This window comes from Sinocyclocheilus grahami, unplaced genomic scaffold (genome assembly GCF_001515645.1).
Source record: "Sinocyclocheilus grahami isolate Dianchi unplaced genomic scaffold, SAMN03320097.WGS_v1.1 scaffold40.1, whole genome shotgun sequence".
Lineage (NCBI taxonomy): Eukaryota > Metazoa > Chordata > Actinopteri > Cypriniformes > Cyprinidae > Sinocyclocheilus > Sinocyclocheilus grahami.
In genome coordinates, this window is record NW_015505219.1 from 2,021,940 (window position 1) to 2,045,657 (window position 23,718).

Here is a 23,718-nt window from a genome sequence, read left to right on the forward strand (position 1 = left end):
CACCACCACGCAAGGAGCTGAAGCGAGCACCACCGCTTCGGAAGGTTCTGCAGCATGCGCCGCCACCTCTGGAGAAACTGCAGCGGGCACCATCGCTTCGGGGAGCACAGCAGCGAGCACCACCACCTCAGAAGATACTGTAGCTTCAGCCGCCGACTCTGCAGACCTGATTGTGGGTGCTGCTGCCTCTGGGAGTTCTGTGGAGGTGTATGCAGCCCAAACACAACAAAAGGCGATCCCCATCAGGGGAAACACTTCAGACAGGGGAATTAGTTCATGAACAGAAGGGTTAGAGTGAGTGGGTTTGGGATTAGCTGTGACTTGACTTGACTCATGATAATGAACTGTAACTTGACTTGACTCAAGACTATTAGCTGTGACTTGACTAGACTCATGAATATCAGCTGTGACTGGACCAGGCTCATGCTGATAAACTGTGACTTGACTGAACTCAGGAAGAACAACTGTGACTAGACTTGACTCATGACGATTAGTTGTGACTTAACTAGACTCATGCATATCAGCTGTGACTAAACTTGACTCATGATAATGAACTGGAACCTGACCGTTGTAGGGTGCTATGCAACAGTTTGTGTAGTGCGAGAGTCAATGAAATGGAAAGGGTGACCTCTGGTGGTGAATAAACGGAAGTCCATAGACCGAATTCGTGACAAATCTCTTCAGACCTGTTTATTTGGACGACACCTTGAAACTGTGAAACTTTAACTTGAGATTTATGATGTAATTCAGTTTTTTGTATCATCCAAATACCAAATTCTTTATATTTTGGTGTTTTCAGGCCTTATGAGCAGAATTTGATCCCGCAGATCATGCATGTAGCACCCATTGTAAAGAGCCATTCACACAAACAACGATAACTATAATGAAAAAGTTTTAATAATCATTAATAAAAACATCCAATCAGAGCATTTAAAGCGACAGACTGCAGTGCACACTTATAATAAACATAATGTTATTGTCCTTTGGTTTAGATTATATATTATCAGATTTAAAGGGATTGTTCACCCAAAAATGAAGTAATCATTTAATCATCCTCATGTCACCCCAAACTTGTATGACTGTTTTATTTTTGGGTAAACTTTCCCTTTAAAGGGATAGTTCACCCAAAAATAAAAATTACCTCATGATTTACTCACTCTCAAGCCATTCTAGGTGTATATGACATTCTTCTTTCAGACGAATACAATCGGAGTTATATTAAATAATGTCCAGGCTAATCCATGCTTTATAATGGGGTGGATGGTAGCCCAAAATTTGAAGTCCAAAAAATTGCCCCCAGAGCCATGTGGACTTCTTTTATAATGGATGGGTGCAATTTTTTGGACTTCAAATTTTGGGCTACTCCGATTGTGTTCGTCTGAAAGAAGAATGTCATATACACCTAGAATGGCTTGAGGGTGAGTAAATCATGGGGTAATTTTCATTTTTTGGTGAACTATCCCTTTAAGACCAAACAGAAGCCTCTGCCAAGCGGTTGCTTTGGTGGTGGACTGCAAATGCCGGGTTGTTTCAACACAACTTTGGGTCAAATATGGACTAACCCAACTTGTGGGTTAAAAATGTAATTTAAAAATTTAACCCAACAGCTGGGTTAGTCCATATTTCACCCAAAGTTGGGTTGAAACAACCCGGCATTTTTGGAGTGTGGACGAATAGGCGAGTGCTAATGTTAATATGGCTACAGCTAGCTTGTCTTTTAGCAAATCAGTTAGAACTGCTGAGCAAATGTTACATCACCTAATTAATATCCATAAGCCCATCCAATTTGGTAATAACATGTCCCTCTGGCTTTTCAGATTGTCGTTACACTATTATAGTGACCATGTTTCCCTATTTGTGATTGTCTGTTTGGCCAAACTGTGACTATTGTATCAGCTTCTTTGACTGTTTGCTTGCTGATGCTAATGCTATCCTCTGCGTGGGTGCCCACCGCACCACACACATACTCATCATTTTAAAAACTAATCCTCCTGTCACTGTTTTGTCGTGGCCCTGTCCGCCAATTTTAAGGGCTCCTTTCAAAACGAAGGCTGTCTTTTAAAGAAATCCCACACTTATGCAATCCTTTTAAGTCTAATGCTTTTAGGATTTACGCCGTGATTGCATATTCATCTTGGGGGATTCTCATCAACAACAAACAAATAAAGAAAACAAGATGATTAAGTTAATTAGCTATTTGAGGTTCACAATTGAGGGCTGTTGGTGCTAGAGAGATTAGAAGGAGGTCTAATGGGTTGTGTGTGTGTGTGTGTTTATGTGCTTGTGTTTGTCCCTGTTTTTGTAGATTGCGAAGTGTTAAAATGGAGCAGAGAAAACTCAGTGATCAAGCCAATACTCTGGTGGACTTATCAAAGGTAAGACTACTGTACATGCACACACATCAACACAAATCACAGACAGACAGCCCACGCATATGCACGTTACATCTGATAGGAAACAGTAGACACCCACACACACTTTCAGTGACATTATGTTCCCTTTTCTGCAATTTTACCATGCCCACACACACACACTTTATAACACCCAAGGGCTGCAAGCACATCGACTGCAACACAAAATGCCTGGTGACACACATACCTCTGCTTTCCCAAATATATCTCAGCATTCAACTGTTTCCATGCTGACCCGTTTTGTTTCTGTGGCTTTGTGTCTCCTAGCAACCTGAACAAATGTTAAAGCAGGGATGACAGTGGGAGCGAGGAGACGGGGAGAGGGAGAGGGTGGAAGAGGGTGGGAGGGGAGAGAGACAGAAAGTTGAAGAATGACAGAAAATGTGTGCAATTCAAGATATTTTTCTTGATGGCTGTGTGTGTTTGGGCGTTTTTTTTTCTGAATGTAACTAGTGTTTTTATTTATTTTATGTGAGAGTGTGTTGTTGTGTGTTCCTAGACTGTGCACCATTTTCAGTACAGTGTACATGTTGTGAGCTGACCTTTATTTTTATTTTTTCGAGGACAGTCCCAACACCAGCAGCTCCAGCTGCTGAGAGCTCTGGTGCGGGAAGTTCCCTCCGGGGGGGGAGAGAACTTGGATTAGTCGAAACGAAGAGATGACATAACCATACACACACATTCACATATGATGCACTGTAACTACGAGCATTACAGTATCACGATGATATTTGCACAAAAACCCTATGACAAAACTGCCATATTTCATGTAGTCCACAAAACGGACGTACTCTACTGTTACCATGAATGTATACATTTTAGAAGACGCCGACTCAGACATGTTAACATGCATGGACGCTCACTCACACACACACACACTTTTTCTGATTCCGTCTTTGCTACCAAAGTGCTCTGTCTATAGTTGGCTGAAATGAACTGAGGTGTGTGTTGAAAAACAAGGAACTAGGGTGGTTGGGATTAGAGAGAGTATAAATAATCAACAGGTGAGAATGTTATGAAATCTGGACAGCATTTTTTACAGTCTGCAAGAGACTAACAGCCATTTGAGCAAAGCATTATTTCGAAGAGCAACGCTGAAGCCATTCGATACGTTATAAATCCCACCCCATCAAGGTGGAACAGCTGCTCACACGGAAATAACTGTAGAATTATTATTAGAGTTATTATAGTCATTTTTTAGTGGAATTGCTTCTATTGTAGTGGTGTTGGAATAAGAGACTATTTTACTTCTGGCTCCGTTTAAATGGAGAGACCATTTTGAAAACTGACTAATAGTGACATCCTGTGGCCGGAATACTGAAGTACATCCGCTTGGAATATTGTACAGTATGCTACTACTGAAACTTAGCTTTGTATCGCTCCGTTTTTTACCATTAATAATTACTAACGCAGTTATAGCTCATATTTATTATAATTATACGATAGCCTTCTTCTCATTCGTCATGGAAATTATTATTGCTGTATAAATAACGATTTTATTAATATTAATTATAGGGGAGGTGCCGTTTGAGGTTGAAATTATTTTGTAATTTTATTTTACCAGAGAGAATTAATAAAGTATATATCTATACATGACTGTCTGTGTGTGAGTATCATTGAGTGACTGACAAGATTTGCGTCTGTGAAAATGGTGCAGCATCAGTGTAGGCTTTTAGTTCACAATGCGTTGCGCCACGAAAATGACCTTTTTACATTTACATTCACATTCAATAACCTATAGGATGTTTAAAATGTATTAATTTGTTCATTGACAATAATCGACTGCTTGATTTTATAATCCGCAAAATTACATTATTATTATTATTTTATTTTTTTCTTAAAGAAAAACGTAGCTATGTTTGGTTTTGAAAACACCGCCAACAGGTCGAAAATAATCGTTGAGCTTCTTGTAAAAACAGCACGATTCTGGTGATGCCAATCAAATCATACATTTTTTTCAAAAATCAACAGCGACAGGTGTCATTGTAACGACCAGTGCTGTTTACCAGAAGCCAAACATTACTCTAAATTGAGCTCTTAAAATTGAGACTAACTAGTTTGCGGTTTCTGCTCGTGTCCCTGCTTCGAAAATGATGTTGTTGAGCCACCAGCAGTATTCAGTTGTGTATTGTAGTCGAGTTTAGAGCAGCAGTTTCAACATGCCTACGATAGAGAGAGCAGTTTGGGGGATTTTGCTAATGAGCTCATTGATTACACTCAGTAAGTCGACTAAACTGAACGTTCCCAAGTTGCTGTTACCTCTCAGCACTCATGTGCCTGTGAACATCACACTGACAGCACAGAGAGGATGCTACAAATGGTGAGTGACAGGGGCTGTGGCGCATACTCGGCTTAACATGCCATTCTGTCTCATTACGTGCTGTCATGTCTGAAAGGTTATTAATTCAATCAGTTCATTTCTTCTTGCCTAACAACTAAATTCAAACAATCTTGTAGTGACATCATCTCCAGGGTGGAAACAGTTTGGTTTGCATGTATAGGGTCACTACCCGGCACTACTGTTCAGAATGCAGTTTAGTTTACAATGAATTGATATTATTACACAGGGCCATCTTTAGCTGACAGGGGGCCCGGTGCGACCGCACCAGTTGCACCCCCTTAAGGACGGCCCTGTTATTACAGTATATCAGAAAACTTAAATTGCATTTGATTTTGAATGCTTTTGAGACATGACTAAAAATATCCCACAACTTTATTTAACTTTTTTTTTTTTAAATGGCCATTTTCACTGTCAAATGAATCCGAGATGATCTCTAGAATGTTCTTAATGCAAATGTGCCATTTAATTTCCTCTTCACTTTATCAAAATTATGACAAAGCATTCCACTGTTCAAAAGTTTGGGGTTGGTATGATTTTTTTTTACATGTTTTTAGAAGTCTCAAATGTTCACCAAAGCTGATCAAAAATACAGTAAAAACAGTAAGTTAATAATGTAAAATATTATTACAATTTAAAATGACTAATTTCTATTTGAATGTATTGTAAAATAGTATGTATTCCTGTGATGGCCAAGCTGCATTTTCATCATGATGCAGTCTTCTGTGTTTAGTGTCACATGATCCTTCTGAAATCACTGTAATATGCTGATTTGGTGCTTTAAGAAACATTTTTTATTATTATCCCCAAACTCTTGAAAGGTAGTGTAATTATCAAAGTCCTTCTTCATCATGAAGGCCCCTTTCCCATATTCCACATGCTATGTGTTTTTTTTATAATTTGAAGTAACTGTGCTTAAATGTCCTTCATACAAAGTGATTCTGTGATGCATAAACTTTCAGTTTTGTAGCCTCATTATGTCAAGAATCAGCCAGTGGCAGACGTTCTTATTTTAATTTATTTTTTACATTTCAAGCATCTGTAAAAACAAACACATTCCTGAAATATTTGCAGAAAAGTATGTAGAAAATGAACAATATAGACAATACTGTGTTGCCTTGCAATCATGTGTCTGACTCTATTGCTGTCTGCCTGACTTTAGGGTGTCCTCTAAGCCTGAGACTGTCAGGGTGTATCCGCTCTCCACTCTCAGCCCTCTGGCTCTGCTGCCCCTCTCCTCCTGCAGTCAGCAGTGCTTGGTGTCAGCTCTGTCCTCCCCCCAGGCTGTCCCTCTCCATACTGTGGTCCAGGCTCAAGACCCTGGTGAGCGAGAGGATGGGACAGTAATAAATAGACATGCTTTTTCTTTCTACTGAAGGACATATGGCACCATTGCAGCAGTATAGGTTATTTTTCACAGGCAATTCAAATGAAATGTATAAAACATGATACTATTTTCCATATGAAATTAACCGGCATTTTAATTAACAAATAAATGCTGAATGCACTCAGCTACACTCTTAAAAATAAAGGTGCTTCACGATGCCATAGAAGAACCTCTTTGTCTAAATGGTTTCATAAAGAACCTTTAACATCTGAAGAACCTTTCTGTTTCACAAAAGTTTCTTTGGGGTGAAAAAAGGTTCTTCAGATTATAAAAAGGTAAGAAAGAGATGATTCTTTAAAGAACCTTTGACTGAATGGTTCTTTGTGGAACCAAAAATGGTTCTTCTATGGCATCGCTGTGAAGAACCTTTTGAAGCACCTTTATTTTTAAGAGTGTAGCTCACTCTTTGCCTCACTGACTGCTCGAATGAAAATGCAGTGCACACCATTTAAATCTCATTATGATTGTTCTTGTTTATCTATTAAAGGGATAGTCCACCCCAAAAAAAACAAAAAAAAAATCTGTCATCATTTACTCACCCTTATGTCGTTCCAAACCTGTACAACTTTCTTTCTTCTTGGAACATTAAAGAACATATTTTGAAGAATGTTGGTAACCAAACATTTTCGATTCCGATTGACTTCATTTGTATAGACAAAAAAATACAATGGAAGTCAATGGGAACAGACATACTGACATTCTTTAAAATGTCTTCTTTTGTGTTCCACAGAATAAATAAATAAATACAGGTTTGGAACAACATGAGGGCTAATAAATTATGACAAATAATTATGATGTTCTGTTGAAAATTTTGTTACCATTTTTATGTTTGCGGTCCTAAACAGAACATGAGGGTTCAAAATTGTGACTTCACCCGTTCCCATTTTAGTGACCGGTCACATTCTGCGCTGTGATGTCATCACTAATTGGATTAAAAGGATTCAGGTTGTCACAACCGTTCGACAGCTTTTTACTGACGACCCACCCCTGCACTTATCAGTCCAGGCGTTTGACTCTGAAGGTACATTTCATTACCCAAATTTCTCTGGGACGCTGTATGTTTGTTTTGCTAAATGGATTTCTTTGGAAATAAGATGGTTATGACTGTGCTCTGTTCTTGGCCTGATCCACAGGAAATACTTTTAGCTGTCTGGCTGGCTTGAAATTTAATTGGCGGCTGGCAAAGGAGTCTGATGCAAAACAGGCAGTGAGGTGAACAAGGGTCTTTAAGTGAAGCGAGAGGGAGAGAGACAGGGAAAATGCATCAACGTACAGCATGTCTTGTTTTCTGTGATTATCGTAGGTTTGTGCGTCACCATGATGCAGGGTACGCTCCCCCACCTCATATCATGTCTCTAGAGGATGCCGGTCAGCGGGGGGAGAGTGTCTTGCTGTATGGGATTCACAGTGGCTCAGCACTTATAAAAGTGTCTTTTCTTCACCCTGAACATAAGGTATGAAAACATATTCAACACCAAGCAGAATTATTGAATAGAAAAATTCTGGCAGACGCCAATAATTATTTTTTTTATAAGTAATGGTAATGGTAACCATTTAATGGGCAGTATTAAAAACCTATACTATATTGCCTAAAAAAAAAAATTAAGAGCATGCTAGAAATAAAAGTTAAAATATAAGTTATAGTTTTAAATGTGATATCTACAAAGTGAAATTGGATATCACAACATTTTTATATTAGGTAATGATACTGCACAGGTCAACTGAATTTTAAAATTGTTGAAAATGAGTGTGCAAAATAAATCCAATATCAGCCTATATACACTACAATGGAAAAGTTATTTTTGAATAGGAGTCAGGAGTCTTTTTGGCATTTCAATTATGTTAGAATATTATAAAATAATAATTATAATATATTTATATACATTTTATTATTAATAATATATTCATTTTAAGTCATCATGTGGCCCCCTTGGAACTTTTTTGAAGCCCCCTAGTGGGTCCTGGCCTCTTGGTTGAGAACCACTTTCACAACTGTTTTCAATGTTGATAATAATAAGGAATGATACTTGATCACCAAATCAGCATATTAGAATGATTCCTGAATGATCTTTTGAACTGAAGATTAGAGTAATGGCTGCTAAAAATTCAGCTTTGCTATTACAGAAATAAATTAAATTAAAAAAATATATTAAAATAGAAAACAGTTGTATAAATTGTAATAATATTTCACTGTATTAATGCCAAGTTCTGTCATGAAACTCTAGAATGGCGCAGGCTGATGGGTCCTTAATGCAAACTGATGATATTCACAGCGTTAAACTACTTGGCACAAACTGATTGGTTCATGTTGCATTCGCAGTCAATTGACTTGCTGCTTTACATTTAAATGGCTGGTTAGCATTCACTAGAGCATTTCGCAGCGTGCTTTCAGAATTTCTTCTGAAATCCTCCACCTTCCCCAGCTCCACCTGTATAGATCTGCTACGGGTTATTTTATATGCTATTTGTGCAGCAGCAGTAGGTCTTAAATACTCACACAGCACTGTTTTGGCTTATGTACTGGCAATAGCAAGTTCCTGTACTTGCTTTGCAGCAGCAGCAGCAGCAATAATCTACAATAACCAACAGCAGCAGCAATTCTGCAGTGTAGCAGATCTATTCCGCCAAGACCAAATACATTAACATTGTCATATCCATTATAAATGCTAAATCCCATGCTAAAATCTTCAGAGAGTTCTCATGATAGAACTGTTTACTGTATTTTTTTTTAAATAAATGCACCTTTGTTGAGCATAAGAGATTCAAAAACATAAAGCTTATACTGACCCCAAACACACCATATGTAGATGTACAAATTGTTTGTTTTGTAATTTATCTGCTGATCAATCAAATATTATGATGTTAATGGTAATATATTCTAATTTGTGTGTGTGTGTGTGTGTGTGTGTGTGTGAATGGGTGGGCATGTAAAGCATGTAAAAGCAGCTAGTGTGACTTTGTTTGTGATAGACAGACTACACCTGAGTCCAACGGGAGATACATACCTGCTACAGGGATCCACCATCAGATACACTCTGTGGAAAACTTCTGAGCAAGAAGGAGAGACTGGTACAAATAACATCTATATACATCCTGCTGTTTTATGCTAGTTTACTGCTGGTTTAGCTGGTGGAGCAACATAGCCATATTGTCAGCAAAAAGCGCTGATCAACCAACATGGTGAATATGCTTGACTAAGGGCAGCTTGCTGGTTAAAGGGATAGTTCACCCAAAAATGAAAATTTGATGTTTATCTGCTTACCCCAGGGCATCCAAGATGTAGGTGACTTTGTTTCTTCAGTAGAACACATTTGATGATTTTTAACTTTAGTCGTTGCAGTCTATCAGTCGTATAATGCATGGCAATGGTAACAAAATCTATGAGAGTAAAAAAAACATGCACAGACAAATCCAAATTAAACCCTGCGGCTCGTGACGACACATTGATGTCCTAAGACACCATGCATTATACGACTGATAGACTGCAACGGTTAAAGTTAAAAATCATCATATGTGTTTATAGTTATCATAGTTATCGTCTTTCACATCAAAGATGATAACTATAACTATAAAGTTTAAATAATCATTCTGATTCAATGAGAACAGGAAAGTCCATACTAGAACTATAAAGATTACAACATAGAAAAAGTATATTGTTGGAATCACTCTCAGAAACATAAATGATCCTGAAAAGTTGATGACTTTAAGAGCTTGACCATTTAATGCAGCAGACAACATAACTTTATCTAATATAGTGATCGTTATCTTTATAGTTATGGTTCTTGGTGTGACAATTAGATATATCCCAAAAGAAACAATATAAATAGTAAATCAATTTTCAACCATCTCCACTGTAAAAAAGCATAAAGAACAACAAAATAACAATTCAACAAATCATTATTTAGGTATTATTGTGTCAAATCCAGAAATAAAGCAATATTTAAAAAAAAAAAATGGTTCTGCATCTTGGTTATCTGGATGCCTAAACATGCAAAAAGTATTGCTGTCACAATAAAAAAAAAAAATCAGAAAGAGCTTTATTGCCAAGTGTGTTTGCACATACAAGGAATTCGTCTTGGTGTCAGGAGCTTCCAGTACAGAAACTACAAACATAGTGCAGACATACATATAATTTAAGGTAATAAAAAGACTAATAATATAGAGAATAGACAATAAATGATAAATAACAATATAGTAATAAAATATAGAGAAAAAGAAAATGTCAGTAGACAGAATTGTGAATGTACAGAATTGTTCATGTAGAGGGGCAGTCGTGGCCTAATGGTTAGAGAGTTGGACTTGTAACCCAAAGGTCGTGGGCTTGAGTCTTGTTACTGGCAGAGATTGTAGGTGGAGGGAGTGAATGTACAGTGCTCTCTTCCACCCTCAATACCATAAGGGAGGTGCCCCCAACTGCTCCCCGGGTGCCACAGCAAATATGGCTGCCCACTGCTCCGGGTGTGTGTGTTCACTACTCACTGCTGTGTGTGTGTGCACTTGGATGGGATAAATGCAGAGCACGAATTCCGAGTATGGGACACCATACTTCACTTGTCACTTGTCACTCACTTTTAAAATAGAATAAAAGCAGTCCAGCAAGGCTGGTCTTTTTATCACAACATACTGATTTAGATACAATGTTGTGCTTAAGCACTTCTGTTTATAATGCTTTGTCAGACTTGATAGTTCAGGATTCAACACTGTCACTGACAGAAGAAACGTTAAAAATGTATGTATGGTCTTTATTATTCAAGTGCTGTGGGATTGTTGGAAAGATCATGAAAAGGTTCAGCTCTGGGCTGTTTTAAGCTTTCCAAGCCAATTGAACGCAATAATCTCATTTGACAAGTCACTTCAACATGTTCTTCACATAAACACACACTCAAGATTACCAGTATGCTACTGTAATGGCCTTTAAACTGCGTGTTATCACTCTAACACCCTAACCGCATGCTTTCACACCTCTAGACCGATTATATACCATCTCATAAACACATGGCATATGTCAGGAGAGATATACTACCCTTTTAACACCTGCATCTAATTGCACACTCTCATTTTTGTTTGTAGAGGTCACTCTGTCTGAGGAGGGATACGGCCTGATTGTGGACGGATACAAGGGCATCATCTCTGTTGAGCGGGAAACAGCTACTGTCACCGCCCTCAAGCTGGGTCATGCGACACTAACGGTTACACACGACAGTATCCGACACAGCTGTGTTTTTCATTGAAACATTACGTTGTGGGGCATATGAGTATATTGTTATGATTCCAAGCTCAGTTGTGATTCAGATCTGCCCCCTGAAATAACGTCCCAACTCCCTCGCACTTCTGTATATGTGGTGAAGCCCAGCTATATGAGTGAGTTACACACACAACATACAGAAAATATTTTAAACCACACACCTGTATTAAGGTTTAGTTACATTTGTCTGTGTGTCTCAGCATTGAGTATTGAGGAGGAAGAGGACAGATGGGTGTTGGAGACAGGGCGGCAGTATTATTTGACTGTTCGTATCCATGGCAACAAGGGCCATGTGGTTCACCTGTCACAGGTTGTGCTTCATAGTAATCAGTTTATGCACTGTTTGCTTCACTGCATCTCTTGACAGGAGCATAACGTCTGAACTTTAACCCTGTGCAGAATGTGGTGATTGTTGTGGAGGAGACTGAGGGGTTAGTGACACTCGAGTTGTTGTCTGATCCCGCCTGCCATCTCCTTCAGACCATCATGAAAGGAAAGACTTTAATACAGGCCTCACTTTATAGCATCGTCTCTGAGGTAACACACTCACAAATATATACACACTAAGATTTGATAATTAATTGGTGCAGGAAAAAAATTGTTTGTTTTTTAAAATCTTTCCTTAGAATGTAATAGCCTTTTCTTCTTCTGAAATTACTTTCTATTTCTGCTGATGTTACTCATGGATAATGTTAATAAATAGTCAAATGGCAAATATATGGGCATTGTTTTACAAAACTCACATTCAATCGGCTCCATTCTGGTATGCAACAGCCAATTTCAATCCAGTCAATTCATTATGGATTAAATTAAATTTTATATGGATGAACATCCTGTTTCACTTGGAAATACATCGCATTAAGCAATTAAAATGCACACACACACATATATACAGTGGGGCAAAAAAGTATTTAGTCAGCCAGTATTATATAAAAAAAATATGGGGTCTGTAAAATTTTAATGTTTTTGAAAGTAGTCACTTAAGCTCACCAAGGCAGCATTTGTTTGATCAAAAATACAGCAAAATTGTAATATTGTGAAATATTCTTACAAATTAAAATAACTGTTTTCTACTTCAATATATTTTGTAATGTATTCTTGTGAAGGCAAAGCTGAATTTTCAGCAGCCATTACTCCAAATCATTCTGATGTACTGATTTGGTGCTCAAGAAACATTTCTTATTATTATCAATGTCGAAAAAGTAGTGCTGCTTAATATTTTTGTTGAATGCCTTTTTTAGGATTATTTGATTAATAGAAAGTTCAAAATAACATAATTTATTTTAAATCTGAAAAGTCTTTACTTTTTACATTGTTTTGGCCAATTTAATAATTTTTTAGTTTTTTGCCCCTTTTTATCTTTTAATAAATCTTGAGATGTGCGCGCTGTGGATTAACATAAGTTTTTATTCCTTTGCTGTGTAGTTTAACAAATTAATTAAAGAATGAAGGCAGATTAAAATGCTTAACAATGTCTCACATCATTCCAGTCCATGGAATAATAATATTCCTTATATTTTTGACATGCATCTCCAGTTCATTCCTAGGGGATGTTCTGCAAAGCTTGTTTGACCAAGCAGTCATTATGGAGAATAAAGCTTAGCGGATGGTCTATTTTTTTAGTCAGTGAGCTAGTTATACTTTCATGTAGACCTCAATATCAATGCTTACTGTATTGCCAGAACCCTATAAAATGGTTTTACTGAAACAATACTTTTTGTGCTGGTCTTTGTTCCCTGTTGGCCCATGGGTTTAATTATACAATACTAGTGTCATCAGTAACATGTCAAGTATCTTACTTCTGGGGTTTTGTTCAGTTCATTGCTCAGTTTGAGGGGTGCAGTTGGTTATTTCACAAAAGTGAAGTTCATTCTTATTGGAGTAAATGGCACAAGCTGCTTGCAGATCTAGAGGGGAGCCCCATCTGAGGGGGTATGATAAGACAGCGAGCAGGAAATGAGGATACACACTGTGTGAAGTGTAAAGAGATGCATGGGGTGTGTTGGAAAACCCATTGTTTAAAAAGGAAAAGACAGCGTGTTCCATCTGCGGGAGGCACTGTGGTGGCAGAAGATGAAACCCGTCTTAGAGGGGGGCAGTTTTATTGGGTCATCATGCGGGTGTTATGGTTCTGTAAGATGAGCTCCAGGGGAAACGTTACTCATTAGTTTCGGTCTGCAACTTTCTGTCGATCCGTGCTCACATAGAAGGATCATCCATTAGATTAATGGGACAAAAAAACTGCCTCCAAGTGAAATAATTTTTTAGGCAGGCGTAAATTTTCCTGTCAGACCTTCAGAACGCTGAGGTGCTGCTTTGTGGTTTGTCTGGCTATTCAGATGATTAGCATCAGTTACATCAGTTTGGGATTTCCCAGCCTTCTTAAAGTGATATTTACCTAGAGTTTGTGTCTGCAACATGTTCTGCTACAGTGGGGAAAATATTTATTTGATCCCCTCGCCTCATGGGTTAAGGATGATCATGAGAAAGGTGAGGGATCAGCCCTGAACTACACGGGAGAGGAGCTTGTTAATGATCTTAAGGCAGTTGGGACTACAGTCACCAAGCAAACCATTGGTAACACACTACACCGTAATGGACTGAAATCCTGCAGTGCCCGCAAGGTCCCCCTGCTCAAGAAGGCACATTTACAGGCTCGATTAAAATTTGCCAAAGAACATCTAAATGATTCAGAGAAGGCTTGGGAGAAAGTGCTGCGGTCAGAGGAGACCAAAATTGAGCTCTTTGGCATTAACTCGACTCGCCGTGTTTGGAGGGAGAGAAATGCTGACTTATGACCCCAAGAACACCATCCCTACAGTCAAGCACGGAGGTGGAAACATTATGCTTTGGGGCTGTTTTTCTGCTAAGGGTACAGGCCGACTTCACCACATTGAGGGGCAAATGGACGGGGCCATGTACTATAAATCTTGGACGAGAAAAAAAAAAAACTTCCCTCAGCCAGAAGTCTTCAAGGATTAGAATGATCCGAAACATACCGCCAAGGCAACAAATGAGTGGCTCAATAAGAAGCACATTAAGGTCATGGAGTGGCCTAGCCAGTCTCCAGACCTCAATCCTATGGAAAATCTGTGGAGGGAGCTGAAACTTCGAGTTGCCAAACAACAGCCAAGAAACCTTAAGGATTTAGAGAGGATCTGTAAAGAGGAATGGATCAAAATCCCTCCTGAGATGTGTGCAAACCTCTTTCTTACCTCTGTGCTTGCCACCAAGAAGAGTTTCTGCAACAAGTACTAAGTGTAACGGGGCTGACAGGACGTGAGACATGCGGATCCATGTGCAAGCTTTTATATAGAGCAGAAGAGGTCAGAAACACAGGCAGGGTCGAACAATGGCAAACAGGTATATGGCGGGCAAGACACAAGAATAATCCTAGGGCTAGCAAAGGTCAATGATCGGCGAACAGAATCAAAAGGGCGAGACTAGAGGGATAAATCCAGGAAAACAGGCAAAGATCATAAACCAAGAAAACAGACAGGACAAGACTAGACTAGGACTGGGAAACTAACGGGCTCTGTAAGGTAGCTATCACTGCTGGCGATAAGCGCATACAATACTCGGCAGCTGATGGGGATCAGAGTGAGTGTATATATAGGGAAGGTGTGATTGATGACAGCTGTGTGCAGTCAGTGCTGTGTGCAATCAGTGCAATGGATGGTGGGATATGTAGTCCGGGATGACATGCAACAGTTTGTGTAGTGCGAGAGTCAATGTAATGGAAGGGTGAACTCTGGTAGTGATTGAACGGAAGTCCATGGACAAGATTCGTGACATAGCGCCCCCCCAAGGAGCGGCTTCCAGATGCTCCGAACACTTTACAATTCAGGAGGGCGGTGGAGCGGAGGTGGAACAGGGGGAGGGATGGAGGGCCATGTCCACGTGAAAGTGGAGAGGCCGGGCATTGAGGCAGGACCGGCGGAGCAGAGAACCAGGGCTGAGCCGGCAGTACAGGTGGAGCTGAAGACCCCCACAGCAGAGCAGATGGGACCGAAGATCCCCCCGGCAGAGCAGAAGACCACCAGAATAGGACTGAACACGGAATGTATTTATAGTCCTTGAGTTCATGACAGACAGAGCTAAGAGTTCAAAGGAGGATTTTTTGGTTGTGACAAGGCTACTAGAGCCTACAGGGAGTTCATTTAGGGTTTTCATGACCGGTTCAGAGTAGGACAAAAGTTCAACAGTGGCCTCCGTAGCCATTAACGGACAGACTGAGAGTTCACAGACGGCTTCCATAGCCATTTCAAGACAGGCTGAGAGTTCACAGACGACCTCCATAGCCGTGACAGGACTGGAAGAGGATTCGCAGATGGCCTCCATTGCCATGACAGGACAGACAGAGAGTTCATAGGCGGCCTCCTTGGCCGGAACAGGACAGACAAAGAGTTCATAGGCGGCCTTCTTGGCCGGAACAGGACAAGCAGAGAGTTCAAAGACGGCCTCCTTGGCCAGAACAGAACAGGCAGAGAGTTCATAGGCGGCCTCCTTGGCCGGAACAGGACAAGCAGAGAGTTCATAGACGGCCTCCTTAGCCGGAACAGAACAGGCAGAGAGTTCCTCCTTGGCCGGAACAGGACAGGCAGAGAATTCACAGATGGCCTCCATAGCTGTGACAGGACGGGCAGAGAATTCACAGACGGCCTCCCTGGCCGGAACAGAACAGGACGAGAGTTCACAAGTGGATACTACTGACACCTCTGGAGGTTCTGCAGTGAATGCAGCCACCTCTGGAGGTTCTACAGTAATACCAGCAGGAAACAGGGAGAGTTCATTAACATTCCGTTTAACCGTATAGGTACAGAGTTCAGCAAAGGTCCCTTCGACCGTGACAGGACGGGCTGAAAGTGTATTGCTGGGCGCCACCACCATACCAGGAGCCGAAGCGAGCACCGCCACCTCAGGATGTTCTGCAGCCTCAGCTGCCACCTCTGGAGGACCTGGAGAGAGCACCACCATCTCAGGAGGTTCTGTGGTAGTGTACGCAGCGGATGATCAGTTGTGATGTGACGTGAATCTGGATGAATAACTGAGACGTGACGTGACTCTGGATGAATAGCTGAGACGTGACGTGACTCTGGATGAATAGCTGAGACGTGACGTGACTCTGGACGAACAGCTGAGACATGGCGAGACTCTAGAAGATAAGCTGTGACTCAGTTGTGACTTGACTTGACTCATGACGATCAGCTGTGACTAGACTTGACTCATGGCGATCAACTGTGACTTGACTTGACTTGTGAAGATCAGTTGTGACTTGACTTGACTCATGACGATCAACTGTGACTTGACTTGCCTCATGAAGATCAGCTGTGACTTGACTTGACTCATGATGATCAACTGTGACTTGACTTGACTCATGATGATCAACTGAGACTTGACTTGACTCATGAAGATCAGCTGTGACTTGACTTGCCTCATGATTGGCAGCTGTGACATAACGGGGCGCTGTTGTGTCTGCCATTTTGTGAGCGTGCTCTAGTGTGGCCACCATTACACGAGTGAGTGCGGGGTCGCGTTCCTCCACGACACCCACAGTGAACGTTGAATCAACAGTCAACAAAGCATAGTCCATCAACTGACTGAGAGATGAGCGGGGACCTTCACGGATTAAACGTGATTTGAGCAGCTGATTAATGCCCTCACAAAAGAAGTCTGTGTACACAGTCTGGCAGATCAGAAAAATAAGCAAAGTTCAGATACTCTTGAATATAGTCCTTGAGTGATTGTGTGCCCTGTTTGAGGGCTAATAACAGTCTTGCAATGTCCATACCTGGCCAGTGTCCACTTGAAAAGCCGCTGGATCCTTGTGTGGCCGAGTATTCTGTAACAGGGCTGACGAGACGTGAGACGTGCGGATCCATGTGCAAGCTTTTATATAGAGCAGAAGAGGTCAGAAACACAGGCAGGGTCGAACAATGGCAAACAGGTATATGGCGGGCAAGACACAAGAATAATCCTAGGGCTAGCGAAGGTCAACGATCGGCGAACAGAATCAAAAGGGCGAGACTAGAGGGATAAATCCAGGAAAACAGGCAAAGATCAGAAATCAAGAAAACAGACAGGGCAAGACTAGACTAGGACTGGGACAGGGAAACTAACAAGGGCTCTGTAAGGTAGCAATCACTGCTGGTGATAAGCGCATACAATACTTGGCAGCTGACGGGGATCAGAGTGAGTGTATATATAGGGAAGGTGTGATTGATGACAGCTGTGTGCAATCAGTGCAATGGATGGTGGGATATGTAGTCCGGGATGACATGCAACAGTTTGTGTAGTGCGAGAGTCAATGTAATGGAAGGGTGACCTCTGGTGGTGATTGAACGGAAGTCCATCTTTTCATTAACTATTTATTTCTACCCACCATTAATAGAAACAAGAGAAACATAGAACTATGTCTCTTAATATAATTATATTATTTTATTTTATATTTTATATTTTATTTCGACAACCCCTTTGTAACAGGATGGAGAGGACTGGCCTGTCATCCCACCAATCAGAGTGCGACAGGAAGTGGAAATCTACAACCCTCTTACTCTGCAGCCCTCTGTGATTGTGTTTCCATGGCAACCCCACAATAAGGTGTACCAGTACAATATTCAGGTACTGTTAAAATCAATATTGTTATCTGTGTATGTTGAAGCATAATGACCGTTTGCTATAATAGAATCTATGTTGCCAGGTGGAAGGAGGAAGTGGCTCTGTGACGTGGGAAGTGTCTGATAGAGAAATTGCCACAGTTACAGTAAAAGGGGTGGTCATAGCAGGAAAGAGGAGGGGCCAGGCTGAAATTCAGGTTTCAGATTCCAAAAACATCCTGCACAAAGTAGTCGGGAAGGTAATATTTGGTTCACTATCCTTGTTGGGACTCCCCACAGGCGTAATGGTTTTTATACTGTACAAACTGTATTTTCTATCGCCCTACACCAACCCTACACCTAAACCTACCCCTCACAGGAAACTTTGTGCATTTTTACAATCTCAAAGAAAACTCATTCTGTATGATTTATAAGCTTCTGTGACAAAAGTCCCCATGAGTTGGTGTTTATTCAGGTTTAAGTCCCCACCAGTGTAGAAAAACCTGTACACACACACAGGCTATAAATTCTCATATTTCTTTCACTGTTTGTGTACAGGTGATGGTTGTGAGGCCTGCCCGGTTGCAGCTGATTCCCCAGAGGGGCGATTGTCGTGTGGGGGACAGGATAGACATTCCCTTTGCTCTCTGGGGCATTCAGGACCCACCAAACACTTGCTCTCAGACAAAGTATGTCTTTGATACACATTCGTACACTCACAGGAGCATCAGTGCAAATTCTCAGGCAAACTTGTTCTCTGATGCACACCATCTTCAATGCGGAGAGTCTCTACTGGAGGATAGAAATCTTGTGTTAGTCACAGACTGCTCTCAGCTCTCTCTACACGTCCAAACTGAGCCTGCCGGCATCTTCACACGCATGCCAGGTGCAGCATCTTCACCCTCTCCATCTCTGCATTTCTACTTTGTCCATCCATTTACACTCTACTGGTTTCTTCAATATTCTGTTTCTCTGATGGCACTTTCATTCATCCGCCTGCTCTAATTGTTTACCTCAGGGCATATTGAACATGAGGAATAAGTGATCTACTCCCAGTCACACACAGAGACCTCTCCTCCCAACTCTCCTTCTCTCTCTGCCCTCCTCTCTTGTTTAGGACTTCCTCTCCACTGCACGCACAAATTAAAATAGGATTAATAGAGTGGGGGAACTAGGATGTCAAAATCGGAAGAGTAAACATAACTTGACGATACTTTTACGTTTTGTTCTACAACAATTCTGACGTCATAGTTCCCACACTCTATGGCTGTGTCCGAAAGCTCTAAAATGCTGCTTTCGGAGGATGCATTCCAAGGTAGGAAGGCATCAAGGCACATCCGAATCCAAAGTTAGCTTCACTTCCTGTCTCCTTCATCTGATCGATTTTTGAAGGCAGCATAGATGTATCCTTCGCTGCCTTTGATATCCCACAATCCTGTGCGTTCCATTCCGTGATGGTTGAGCTAAAAAATACAGATGGCCTCTGAAAGTTGCGTTTGGTGGTCAGTTTGTGTGTAAATGTATGTTTTTCTGACCAAGTTCTAGCGAGAAATCAGTATTATAGTAATTAAATATTCGTTTAGTTATCACCAAAACTAGTACCATTTTGCTGTAGATCATTAAACCGTTACGCTGCCTCAGAAGCCTGTCTGAAATCAGTTTCATGAGGCGCCTTCAAAAAAGCTGCCTGCAAAGTCATTGCCTGATAAGGCAGCGAGTCAGCTGCCTAGGCTTTCGGACGCAGCCTATTAGTTCATTTCTCCTGCTTTAATTTAAAGCACTGAGAAAATCAATACACGCTCTCTCTCTCTCTCTGTGTATAATCCGGTTAGTACATTAGCCCGTAAACATCAAGTTGTTGGAGTGTATGTGTGTTTGTGTTTGACAGAGGATTTATGTACCGATAACTTGCACAGCTGTCCTGTCCGGCACGTGAAGCCAGCACTTGGATTGCATAAATGTGAATCCCAGCAAATATGCTAGTAAAACTTAAGCTTATATTCACAACAGAGTTTGTGATTGTTCCACCAGAGCGGTACGGTCCCACATGTGGGATTTTTACTTCTGTGCCCCTGGGAGTACTGGGGTCTCACATATGGGATTTAGAACGTACGGTGACGTCACATAACTGCCAAATTTAAACTGTGCTTTCGCGCTTTGGCTGGCACTGCGCTTGTCATATAATCACAACTATGCAGTGTTTTTAACCACATAATGTTTATTTTAGGTTTCAGACATTTAAATACACATAAGTACTAGTAAAACAATACATTTAGAGTTTGTAAAATACTAGGGCTGTGTATCACCAGCAAAGTCACGATACAATATGTATCACGATACCGATGCCACGATATGATACATATCACGATACGGGACTGCACTGAATTTCATCTCAGAAGAATTTTGTAAAACAGCTGTTTATTAAACAATGCATACCATAGGGCCGTTGCTAACTATTGGCAGAACAGGCACTTGACCTCTGCATTATGAAGGGCCTCTATAACTGTACCACAATACAATAGCCTATAGGTAATGGCATATGTTTCATGTTTACATTGTGCACTCACCACCAGGTACAATATTCTGATTGTATGCATCTTGTTTTTAAGCCCATAAATAATAATGTACTCGTTCTAATAAATTTATATTGTAATGTACTCATTCTAATATATTGAAATCATCTTAACATTGCTGGTAGGTTATCATTGCACAAATCAACACACTAGATCATGAGTAAAATAAGTCGTGATCACGAGAAAACAACTTTTGTTATGTTGTGATCACGCGAAAATTAAGTGGTGATCACGAGAAAACAAGAAGGAAAAAAATTATAATGCATGGCTGCTTAGAACTTCCGTAGTCATTAGTATAGTTGGTGCAACTAATTCTACTACACATCATAAATGGCTGTGAAAATAAATAATTAATAAAATAGTTCATTTTCTGAGGCTTATCTAAGAATGTATGTAAAACAATTTTGCTATAGTGTCATTTATAAAGTATTGTAGTATTTATCAATATTTTGAATTAGTTTTAATTTTTCATTTAGATTTTAGTCATTTTGTTGTTTTTGTCATTTTATTATTTTATTTAGTTTTTCTGTGTAATTTTAATATTTTTTGTTCAGTTTTAGTTTTAGCAATTTTAGTACTTTTAAATCAGTTACTTTCAAATACAACATTTTTTTTTTCTATCATTTTAATTTTCAAGTTAAAGGTTTTCATAAAATAGTTTGTATTCTATTTAAATTAAAGCTGCACTCTGTAACTTTTTTTGGTTAAAAATGATCCGAAATCAATATTTGAGTTAGTACACAACCAGCCAGTGTTTCGAAACTATCGCCTTACTTTAGCCCGATTCACAACAGTCAGTTTATAAAAATGTTTTCTAATTGAGTTGTACGGGTTTTTTTTCGTGGGAAATTCGAACATACTGCTATAAAAGGCATCATTACGTCACTTCTGTAAACATAAAGAAGTTGTCCTGGCTACTTGGCTACTGAGGATCCTGCAGGTGGCCGATCATTTATAACCTTTTCTCACAGCAGCTGGATTAATTAAATCTATCATTTTGATGGCAGATTGTAATCCAGAAAGTATTATGTGTTTATGAAACACATGTGAATGAAATTAAATTATATTCCAGTTATGAATTTGCTTCTGATTACAGATAGCCTGGGATTACACAAGATTGGTATTATAAAGACAACCAGTTTGAAGGGAGCATAATTAGCTTTTTGGGTTAAAAGAATTCCTTAATATGAAATTCGAGTGGTATGACTGTACAGAATGAGATTAGACTGTACAGAAATTGAAATCTACTTGCTTATACACACTATACTCATAGTCACGCAATGCTGGTGTTGTTAACATTAACAATTTGAGAATAAAGTATAACAATAATAATAATTTGAACGGTTTGATGTGGTATGAGCTCATCGATCGTTAGATTAAATCACTATTGGTAGCGCGATTTATTGTAATGCTTTTTTCCTCAGTTGGTCAGAACAAACGTGGCAGACTTGTTACTTACTTGTTCAGATGACAATATCCAGTGAAAATGCTTATTTGAGTCATATATTTCGAGACGTAGGCTAGAATCTGTGAGTGCAAAGTACAATATCCACACCGGTGCGGTGACTGACTGCCACACATACTCTTCAGAACATTAGATTAATCTGTGCTGGAACCGTGCCGCCACACAACCCACGCAAGCTAGATAATTCCGCACACAGCTGCAATTGCAGGTTTTCAAACAGAGATGGTGACAAAGAGGCAAAACTTACTGCAGCTTTAACAAAAACACATTTTTAATAGTTTTAGTTAATAATATCAACACCAATGTAAATACACTACCAATCAAAGACGAGCAGTATTTTTGATGCTCTTTACATCTAAAAAAACTAAATTGCATTAGATTTTGTGTTTTTGGGGAATGTATCTTGAAATTAGTTAATTTTATATTATGATTATGTCTTACTTTTAAGTTTAAGTTTATTTTTTCGTAAATCATTATGCTTTTCCTTAACCATAGTATGAACCACATGAATATTCCCTTTCTGTCTCTACTTTTCTGCCTCTTTATCTCTCTCAGGATCTCTGTCTCCAGGTGCTGGATTCTGTGGAGGGGTCCGTATGGAGGCTCTTTCATGGGGTCACACTGTTGTTACCATCACAGTGGAAACAGAGGGATGCAACATCAGTGAGACGACAACACTGGTGGCCTACAGCCCTCTCAAAGTACGCTGTTTCTGTGTGTGTGAGTGTGTGTGTGTGTGTGTGTGTTTGTGCACAACTGTGTATGTGTGCACGTATGATTTGTAGTAAGTGTCATGTCTGTATAAAGGGTGATTTATCAGCCCTATGGTGGCTATTTATTAAGATAATGAACTGTTTGGGAGTAGCAGAAGATTAATGTGAAACTGAGCGCTCCTGATCACTGATGTATGACTGTATGTCAGGGACATAGAGAGCAGCGGAGCTCTCTGGTCCAGGGCAAACGCTGCCAAGCACACTCATGGGAATTTAACAGGACAATGTGTTGGATCAGTGCTTTGCTTTTGTCAGTATGACACTAATGAAAGACAGCAACAACTTTAACAAGGACATTATCGTGAGCTTTGTACTCCATGTAGCCTCTCAGTGACATTGTTTTCTCCTTCTTTCACTTAGTCTCTTGCATCTGAGGTTCTTCTCTCAGTGGGCTCATCTCGTGTGGTTATATTCGAGGATGGGCCTCTGCCCTGGCCCCCGGCTCCCTTCCGTTTCTTTAGTGACGTCGAGGTGCAGCCAGAGGGGGGTGTTACCGTGGAGGCACTGAGTCCGACCGAAGCAAGGTCACCTCGACATGCGTATCAGGTCATGTGCACCGCCGTGGGAGAACAGGTTTGAAATGTCCTCAACTGCAATGTGACTCAAGTGTCATATGTACTGCATTATTACACTAAACTCATGTAGGTGCAGTTATTAATAATAATAATAGATTTCATTTTCTGTATTTACCCACAAACATATGGGGTATTTACAGAACCAGAAGATTAAAAATTCGCATTTAATAAATAATAATCAATAATAAGTAATGTTTAAAATCCCACCTACAGAGTGTACATTTTGTCATTTTTATTAATTACATCTTTTTATATTTCATTATATTTAATAAATATATACACTACCGATCATACGTTTGGGGTCATTAAATTTTTTTTAAAGAAATGAAGGATGCATTGAGTTGATCAAAAGTGA

The 23,718-nt window shown here is 40.0% G+C and overlaps 1 protein-coding gene across 1 annotated transcript in view; it reads left to right on the forward strand.

The window, feature by feature from the left end:
* The window catches only part of LOC107582135 (nuclear pore membrane glycoprotein 210-like), a gene marked incomplete at its 5' end in the record, with an annotated part of 59,305 nt that overhangs the window by 19,413 nt on the left and 16,174 nt on the right, over positions 1-23,718 (forward strand). Inside the window, 15 exons of the mRNA XM_016267866.1 lie at positions 2,306-2,386; positions 5,912-6,072; positions 7,026-7,157; positions 7,270-7,348; positions 7,440-7,590; positions 9,070-9,205; positions 11,207-11,338; positions 11,429-11,497; positions 11,582-11,691; positions 11,781-11,918; positions 17,865-18,002; positions 18,082-18,237; positions 18,536-18,863; positions 22,571-22,716; positions 23,149-23,361. Of these exons, the coding sequence (XP_016123352.1) occupies positions 2,306-2,386; positions 5,912-6,072; positions 7,026-7,157; positions 7,270-7,348; positions 7,440-7,590; positions 9,070-9,205; positions 11,207-11,338; positions 11,429-11,497; positions 11,582-11,691; positions 11,781-11,918; positions 17,865-18,002; positions 18,082-18,237; positions 18,536-18,863; positions 22,571-22,716; positions 23,149-23,361 (2,170 nt within the window). The remainder of the gene's footprint in view (positions 1-2,305; positions 2,387-5,911; positions 6,073-7,025; positions 7,158-7,269; positions 7,349-7,439; positions 7,591-9,069; positions 9,206-11,206; positions 11,339-11,428; positions 11,498-11,581; positions 11,692-11,780; positions 11,919-17,864; positions 18,003-18,081; positions 18,238-18,535; positions 18,864-22,570; positions 22,717-23,148; positions 23,362-23,718) is intronic.